The following is a 9,835-nucleotide window of genomic DNA, read 5'->3' on the forward strand; positions in this document are numbered from 1 at the left end:
TCCGAGAGAAATAGATTTATAGTAAATACATGAAAACTGAGGTGACGCGGCGAAGGCGAGGAAGGAGTGTCTCCTCCAGGGCCGGTCCTCAGGTTGCATCCAGCTTTGTTTATGTGTGAGTGTCACACACAGTGATGGAGAGGCAATCCTCATGCACGCTCCTCTCATATTAGAGACAGAGCGTGTGTGTGTGTGTGTCACCTCTCATTCCAGATAAGGCCAGCTCAGCAGGGCTATGTGTGTGTGTGTGTGTGTGTGTGTGTGCGCGTGTGTGTCTGTGTCTGTTTGTGTGTTGAGGACATGGGGGGAATGATAATATTGTCTGTAGCGGGAGTGGATATTGAACCATAAATATAGAAAGACTGTCACACACACACACACACACACACACACACACACACACACACACACACACACACACACACACACACAAAGATAAGTATCGACAATCAGGAATGCACACTTGCAAAAAACATACACGAACCAGGCAAAATTCCAGACGCGCACACAAAAATACACACACACCACCACACAAACACACAGTAGTGCATAACTGCATCAACACACACATATGAAACAGAAGCACATACACACAGTATATACACACACTGACGCATGCCCACACGAAGGAAGACAGACAGTGGAAATGTACAAACAGTAATGCATGCTGCAAACACACACACACACACACACACACACTAATACACACACACACACACACAAACACACACACACACACTCTTGTACTGCTATCAAAGTGAGGTCAGATTAAAACACCTGATTAGTGAGGACCCAGACACACACACATACACACACACACATGCACACACACAGTCCTCACAAGTATAGTGAAACAAACACACGCACACCCAGTCATAAATAAATGTGATAAATTGTAAATGTAATAAGGTCTCATCATTATTGTTGGTGCTTAATGCAAGATGAAAGGTTGGCAGGATTTTAAATGACTCAACGTAGATCAACTGCCAGCACACACACACACACACACACACACACACACACGCACACACACACACACACACACACTGGAAAACACACACACACACACACACACACACACACACACACACACACACACACACACACACACACACATGCACACACACACACACACACAGGAAAACACACACACACACACACACACACACACACACACACACACATACACACGCACACACACACACACACACACACACACACACAAGGCTATTTCAGAGAGCAATGAAGCAGTTTGTTTTGTCTGAAGTGCCTCGGTGCTAAGCCGACCTTCTGGGAATCCTCTGGTGATAACTACGCTTTGAACAAGTGTCATATTCAGAGAGGAAAGTGTTTCACATTACATTTAGCATGAAACAGAGAGCGGGGAGAGAAGCAGCTTATTATTGGCCAAGATCGGTCGTTTCAGCTATATGCTGAAAAAGCAACAGAAAGTAAAAGGAGATTGCACTCAATAAATACCCACAGGCACTGCACTGACCACCAGCTATGAAATAGGATGAAAAATAAAACATCATATTAGTCATGATGATGTATAACACTATTTTAATATATCATAGATGTAGTGTTTTAATATATAATAATTATGATATCATACAAATCACAATTTTAATATTTATATTAATTTATATTAATAACATATAATACTATAATATAATAATATTATAATTAAATAATGAATTATATTTATACAACATATAATAAAATAAAAATACATATTCAGAGTAAATAAGCGTATTATTATTATTATTATTTAATCGTATTATAAATACATATGTTATTATTGTTGCTGTTCTTTTTATAACTTTTATTATAAATACACAATCTGCTCACCCTGCCGCTAATCCCTTGCAGTTATGCCATTTTTCTTGTTTTCTGAATTGGTTTGACCTTTCCTTGCAGTGGAATTTCCCTTAAATCCATCGGCTGTCGGCCATGGATGTGCTTTGCTCATCGTCCTCACCTCCTCCACGTCGTTGTCCAGCGCCACCAGGGCGAGCGCCGCCGACAGGCCGGGGTCCCTCGCCACGGTGGCTCCCACGGGGGACGCCTCGCTGACGTAACCATGGTAACCCGCCTCCAGGAAGTAGGGGGCCATGTTGTTCTCGTCCAGGACCTCCACCTGGAGGTTGGCGAAGGCCGGGAGAGGGTGACCGTTATCCTGCTCCGCCTGGATGAGAGAGAGAGAGAGAGAGAGAGAGAGAGAGAGAGAGAGAGAGAGAGAGAGAGAGAGATACAGACAGACAGACAGACAGACAGACAGACAGACAGATAGATAGATAGAGGAAGGAATGGACAGATAGAGGGAGGGAGGGATAGATATGCGTTCATTAAGCTGTGAATTTAATCAGGAATTTCAATAATTTTTAATAATTCTATATTTTTCACTTCCCAAAAAGTCTCAACGTGGTGGTCGCCAATGTCCGAATCAACTATCAGACTCTTTTATGTTTCAATTTTAGCTCATTAAGTCTCGTTTAGCTCACATTTGTGGCCCAATTTCCACTATATTAAGAAGTGTTTCTCCATAGCCTCCTCCCCTCCCCCACCGACACCCCGCGTGCTGCCCCCACTGTCATTAACGTTAAAGATAAATATTCCTGATCCTCGTTAGGCCATTTGACGCCATTTTTAGTCATGTCCCCGCATGCACCCAGACACACACACACACACACACACACACACACACACACACACACTGTGATGAGTGAATATGAATCTGTTTCTGAGATATTTTCAGCCGAGCAGAACTTAATTCCATTAGCGTCCTATTGGGCTAATCTAGCACGAACCCCTCACACACGTGTGTGTGTGTGTGTGTGTGTGTGTGTGTGTGTGTGTGTGTGTGTGTGTGTGTGTGTGTGTGTGTGTGTGCGCACATGAGGAGAACATTTTGTCTTCGTTTTAACCTCAAGACTTGGTGGGAGTAACAGATTTTCTGGTGGTGGTGGTGGGGGGGGGGAATTTCGGAGACGTAACAGTAGCAGCGCATTACTGTGCAGCATTGAGTGAGCGAAACATGAGTGATGGAGCGCGGGAAAATCCATCTCCATTTTCACACACGCACACACACACACACACACACACACACACACACACACACACACACACACACACACAATTTTACTGCTATCAAAGTGATGTCTGAGTCTATACACCTGGTAAGTGAGGACCCATGCACACACACACACACTTAATCAAGAAATAGTCAATTCAGAGACCAGTCCTCACAAGTATAGTAAAACACACACACACGTGCATGCACGCACGCACACACGCACGCACACACACACACACACGCAAAGTTTCTCACCTTAATAACCAGATCAAATCTGGTGCATCTCTCTCGGTCGATGGCTCTGAGCAGTGTGAGTTCTGCCGTGCTGCTGTTCAGACTGAAATACTCTGAGTACGACTCGGGTTCACCTGCCAGGAGCAAGAAGTAAGTGAGGAAAACTAAAATTATCATAAACCATTTATGCAGCAGTGCGATAGGGAACAGCTAACACAAAATTATATATATATATATATATATACATATATTTATAATGTTGTGTATATATATATATATATATATATATATATATATATATATATATATATATATATTTACAGTCAGTATTTTAACGTAATGTACATTTATTAATTTGTGTATGTGTGTGTTTGCGCGTGTGCGTGCGTGTGTATGTGTGTGTGTGTGTGTGTGTGTGCGTGTGTGTTATGATTGGCATCCCAGTCAGAGAAATTCCTTCTTGAAGCCAAACGAAGGATCGATTTTCTAAAATTTATTCCACCCCCCTTTTTATTTTTCAAACACAAAATTTCGATTTCCAGCCAAAGCGAATGAACACCTGAATTCCATCTTTTAAACAGGCGGCGATGTGATTAGAAGTTGTTTGGCACTCGCCCTCAAAAAAGAATCCTTCCAATATTTCTAAAGGAGCTACAGATATATACACAGTATATTGATTTTATCTTCAAAGTAAGAATGAAAGGCCATTTTAAATCAGATTATTCTATAAAATGATTCCTTCAAAAAATATATTTATTTCATTTGCATGTGGATTTGATATACAGCGCTGACACACACTCAAACCAACAAACACACAGACACACACACACACACACACACACACACACACACACAGACAGACGAGCAGATGGACGCATCCATCAGCCACACTTGCTTAATTTCTTCCTTTCCGTTCGGGACGAGCCCCGCAGCAAGTATTTAACACTGACAGGATTATCGCAGGACAGGAGCAAATGGATGATTTGCATAACTGTAAATCATTGTAATTTACACAAACATCAACATTCATCCACGTGCATCTGGTTTATTTTACATTATAAAAGAGATGCTGAAGGTGGACACCCAGTAGATCTGAATGTTTCACACAGCAAAAGTAATCGGTACGTACACAACACAGCCAGGGGCACGGTGTGTGGACGCCCCTTCCCATCGACGGCTTTGGCTTTTCCAGCCACACCCATCATGACCGCGGGCATCAAACCCAGCGTCCAGCCATGAGTTCCAAAACGCTTCCGGAAGCGGCGTCAGCGCAAGGACCGTCCGTCGTGCGCCTCGCGAGCCGGGTTTCTGCGGCCGCGCGCGAGCCTCGGATCGCCGTGCGCCGCGCCGGGCGTCGCCCGGAGTGATGTAAAGCCGTTGGTCTCCGGAGCGGTGGAGAGGCGTTCCCTGGAGCGATGAATCACGCCTCACCATCTGGCACCTGACGGAGCAGTTCGGGTTTCGCCGTCCGCCAGGAGAGCGCTCCCTGCCCGGACACATCGTGCCAACTGTGAAGTTTGGTGGCGGAGGAATAGCGGCCCGGGGCCGTTTCCCATGGTTTGGGCTCGGCCCATTAATCCCATTTAAGGGAAATCTTACTGCTACAGCACGCGAGGACATTCCAGAGAACTGCGCGCTTCCAACTTGGTGGCGGCAGTTTGGGGAAGGCCCTCCTCTGTTTCAAAGCTCCGCCGATCTATGAAGAAATGGTTTAGCGAGTCTGGTGCGGAAGGACCGGCCTGCACCGAGCCCGCACCTCAACTCCACCCAACACATTTGGGACGAGCTGGAACGCCGACCGCGAGCCACGCCCCATCGCCCAACATCAGTCCCCCACCTCAATGATGTTCTACAAAATTGCCATTCCATGCGCAGGATAACGGTCCTGGATGTTTATCCTGAGCGTGCAAGCTGCGTGGGACGCTTTTTTTCGGTTCAAATATCGACGCCGAAAGCTCTCGGGGCCGAGCCTGTACCCGTATACTCGAAATATCAAGAAGTGTAGCCCGGCGCCGTGCTCGCGTCGCTCGATGGTGGAGCACAGTTTGAAGTAAACCTGCACACAAGGAGACCTTTCTTGTTTTCGTTTTCCTGTTGAATTTCCCCAAACGAGAAGCAACAACCCACCGATGAGGATGGAGAACAGGATTCCCGGGCGCTCGGACGGAGGCTGGATGTTCCGGTCCTGGTCGACAGCCTGGATGGGCGGAGTCACGTTGACCGGGTTCACCTTCGCCTGGGAACGAGACGATGGGAATGGTAACGAGCCACATACACCAAGAGCACAACAAGACATTTAAGAACAAAACGGACCTTTCCGTTGGCGGTAATGGAGTTCGTCAGGAATTTTTGCCCGATATTTGCACGCCGATGAGCAATAAACGTACGTTAAATATGTCTGAGGCTCATTAAAACCACGTCTTTAGAAATAGTCACAAACCCCACCATGGACGTGTCTGACCTGGTCATGGCCCAAAAAAACAAACAAAATCAAAGACGTACGTGTATCTCAACCAGGCAGAATCGGTCGCTTTCTCAACTATCGTAAATACATGCAAAATGAACTGAATATTCGTGTTAGAAACTTCAACTTAGCCATTTTGATGACTGGAGGAATTGGGGAATGTCCCTGAAATGACATTCCCTCCGTGCATGGTTTATGTGAACGAAAAGTGGAACGGCGGAGAACAATTAATCTGAACACAAGTGGTCACTCGGGCGCGCCGACAAAAGGACTTGGAAGTGACACGCTGTCCTGAAATGAGCATTTCAGCTGTGATCTCGTCCGGCAGGAAGCGATGCGTTCCCGGGTCGCGCTCGGTTAAGATTGAGGCGCTTCTCGGGGTTTTACGGATAACCTATTAAACATACAGGAGGAGACGCCAGCGGAGGCAGATTGCATCGCCCGGGCAGAGTGAGTTTCCAGGGGAAAATCTCTCCTTCCTGGCGGTGGATGTGAAGAAACATCTGATGAACTGGGTGGAGCCCGAGGCGGAATTTAATTTGGCCCTAAATGGATCTGAGGTTGAGGGGAAACATCATCTGCATCTTCAAGTGGATTTACGTAACGGAAGATTTGAGCAGCGATGACTTAGATGAGGAGGAAAGATATATATACAATTCCATTCCAGAGTAATTTATTTCTCAGTGGATAACATTAAGATGGCAGCAGGGGGGAAGTGTGTGTATATATACAGTATGTATGTGTGTGTGTGTGTGTGTATGTGTGTGTGTGTGTGTGTGTGTGTGTGTGTGTGTGTGTGTGTGTGTGTGTGTGTGTGTATGAGAGCGCCTGTGCATAAAAAAAAAGGTAATTATTATTATATAGAGGGTAAAGTGCTGCAAGGTGGTGCAGAGGTGTGACACTGAATGTGTGTGTGTGTGTGTGTGTGTGTGTGTGTGTGTGTGTGTGTGTGTGTGTGTGTGCGTGCGTGCGTGTCAATAGGTGAGTGGGGATCTTGAATTTTGCCTCTGTGTTTTTATGTCGAAGAGTATTTTTAAGTGTCCGTGTAAACCCCGGAAGAATCTGAGTGTGTGTGTGTGTGTGTGTGTGTGTGTGTGTGTGTGTGTGTGTGTGTGTGTGTGGGTTGAAACTATAATTCTGAGTTATTTCTGTGCAATATGCTGAGGTCTATAAAGACACCAAATGGGAGAAAACATTACTATCTAAAGGAAAAATCATTTTATCACTCCATCCATCTCTCTCTCTCTCTCTCTCCTTTGCTCTGCCTCACTACACGCACACACACACACACACACACACACACACACACACACACACACACCCAACCAAGTTAGTACACACTAAAATCTGCCTGCAAACATTGTAAATTGCATCCATTTAAACTAACACTCATCCATCAAATATTATTTATGATCATGATTTCATATAAACACTGGCAGAAGTTTCGCCTCCTAAAAAGGTGGACGGTGTCCTCCACCGCCTTGACATCCACCCTGGTCCTTGACTGAGTAGAAGGGAACCGGCTGCGTCGTCCCGGTACCCACCAAATGAGGTTTCCGCCCCCTCCTCGCAACTCGCTGCTCATTAGCACGGCGGTAATCGGACACACGAGCAGCGCTGAAAAGTTTGCCTCTTCTCCGAGATTCGGCCAAGGGGATGTGTTCAAATTCCCCGACTCTTTGTTTGCCCGATCCGGGCGGCGCCTCGCGTCTGAAAAGGGAGTCGGTCCGGTCCGGCTCCGTCGTGAATGGAATTCTCCCAAGAATAATTCGATTCCGTCAAAGCTATTTATTTATGAAGAATGGAGATGAAAAGGCGTCCAGCGCGACCGCCGGCCCAGTCAAATCCGCCCCTTTCTCCCTGGAACAGGCCGCCTGAGCCTTCCCCGCACTTCAAACAAGACACGCTGATGGAACTTCTTAAAGATTAGGACTAAACTCTTCCCCAAACACAAAGCCTGTAAGAGCTTCCACCAAATATGCACGGCCTTTACCCACCGTCTACAAGGAGGCCTCACGGGGGCCGAGGGACGCGCCCCCCCAAATCCGGCGTAACAAGGGTAACAGACGAGTCCAACGTGTCCCCCGTGTTAGGAACAAACCGTCCAACGCTATCGTGCCGCCAGCCCGCCGACTTTCGAAAAGGAGAAGAGGGGCCCGTAGAGGAAGAGGGCCCCATAGAGGACAAGGGGCCATAGAACGAATGGACTGAATGTGTGGGTGCAAAGAATTTGTTTTGTTACTTATTGAAATAATTTGTTAATATCGGACAGCAATCATTGTGTTTGTGGACTATAAGGGTTTCCGATGTTGGAAAAAAGAAATGAAGGCTTTTGTTTCTGGACATTGGTGCTCTTGAAGAGACTCTGCACCGGACATCTTTGGTGAAATCAGCCATACCGTGATATATTTACTGGACTATATCGACAGGTGCAGTTTGTTTTTTATTGGGCCATTGTTTAACGATTGCAATAGCTTTTCATTAGATAACAAGTTGTATTTTTTGACGCAGGAGGTTGATTTTGCGTCATGTATTCACTGTTTTGAGAGTGCACTGGTGCCTTTTGCAAAAAAGTAAATTATGCATTTTGGCCCACGAGTTGAAAAGTTTTGGCCTGTGTGGTAATTGATTTGAAAAAAAGCGAATTCTGCTGCGACAAATGTGCTCGAGCAAACGAGGACAATGTCTGCAGCCAGAAGAAGCACAGGCTTCCAGGTGGTTTGGAATCGCTCGGCTTCCCTTTTGTTTGGGCCGGCGAGTCGATTCCCAGCATGACGCAAGACTAAATTAAATCAGGGCTCCTCTTGCATTTATCAAAGCAAAGATTACACAGCGCATGTCGATTAGGCAGAAGCAAAAAAGTAAACTTTTCCTCAACAATCCATAGGACAGAAAGCTAAGAATGAGAATCTGTTGTACCGCAGCTCGTAACTGGTTTATAATTGGACTAATCCAACTCAACTCTAATATAAAACTCACTCCCCAAATTGCTCCCCCTTGCCTCCAAATCCATGAAACTCCCAATCCATGGACTTACCTATGAAGCTGCATGAATTAAAAATGTTCTTTAAACGCCTTTAATTGCAGCGTATAATGAACAGTGGCGGTAGAAGCATCGGATCGGTCAGCACGGGGACTTTAAGGACTTTGAAGAGCATGGTAGGGCGGGTGGGGCCGCGCGTGCCGCCTCCCAGCTGCTGAGACCCGGCGTCCGATGTCAATCCGGGTACATGTCTGCGTGGAGTTTGCCGGTTCGGCTCCGTTTTTTTCCTCCCAGACAGGCTCTGGGTTAATTGGAGGGTCTTAATCCCCTGTGGGTGTGTGAGTGAATGTGCCGGACTCCGCGACAGGCCTGGCGTCCCGTTCAGAACCGCCACCATGGCCCTGACCAGGAAAAGCAGGTGCCGGAAATGGATGGATTTGCGGGATGGATGGAACATCTGGCGTGGCTCCATCAAACAGATCAACTCTCCTTCACTCCCCGATTCCTCAGCTCCCGCAAAAGCTCGGCATTCACCCCGCCTCCCCAGAAAAGCCCCCCGGCAGAACCAAAATGAAGCTCCACTTCACTCCGGCCCGGAAACGAGGAGTGCAGTTCCAGCCGCCTCGCATCATCCAACACCGCCTCCAAACACAACGCTGACAGCTCCTGCCCCACAAAGGCTCTCCCTCCGCCCGGCATCTGTTGGAAGCAATCACTGCCCGGTGACAGACTCGCTGTTGCGGTTGTTGATGTTGCTGCTAACCCTCACCTTCAGCAGTCTACCTTTATGAAGCCGTTCCTGTGAGACCTCACCGAAATTCACCTCCCTGGGGGGGGGGATGACAACATCAGGACAAAATCACTTTGACCTTCTCTAAGAACAGCAAGAGCAAAAAAAAACAACCAAGTTATGAATCCCCTCAACGGCAAGAGGAGTTGAAGGCCTCGTGATCTACCGTGCAGCCTTCCTCGCGAGCCATCAGTGGTTTTGTGAGGTAGACATAGCGCGTCATACTGGATCTCCATCTAGCATATCTACTACACCTCATCAAAACTCCTGCTTCTGGTATCCATCCGC

At 46.8% G+C, this 9,835-nt stretch overlaps 1 protein-coding gene across 1 annotated transcript in view; it reads right to left on the bottom strand.

Moving 5' to 3' along the window:
• LOC307245636 (protocadherin-15-like) overlaps positions 1–9,835 on the bottom strand; it is a gene marked incomplete at both ends in the record, with an annotated part of 144,376 nt that overhangs the window by 79,731 nt on the left and 54,810 nt on the right. Inside the window, 3 exons of the mRNA XM_080021282.1 lie at positions 1,982–2,188; positions 3,332–3,444; positions 5,438–5,546. Coding sequence (XP_079877408.1) covers positions 1,982–2,188; positions 3,332–3,444; positions 5,438–5,546 — 429 coding nt within the window. The remainder of the gene's footprint in view (positions 1–1,981; positions 2,189–3,331; positions 3,445–5,437; positions 5,547–9,835) is intronic.

Source organism: Zeus faber, assembly GCF_960531495.2.
Source record: "Zeus faber genome assembly, chromosome: 20".
In the NCBI taxonomy this organism is placed as follows: domain Eukaryota; kingdom Metazoa; phylum Chordata; class Actinopteri; order Zeiformes; family Zeidae; genus Zeus; species Zeus faber.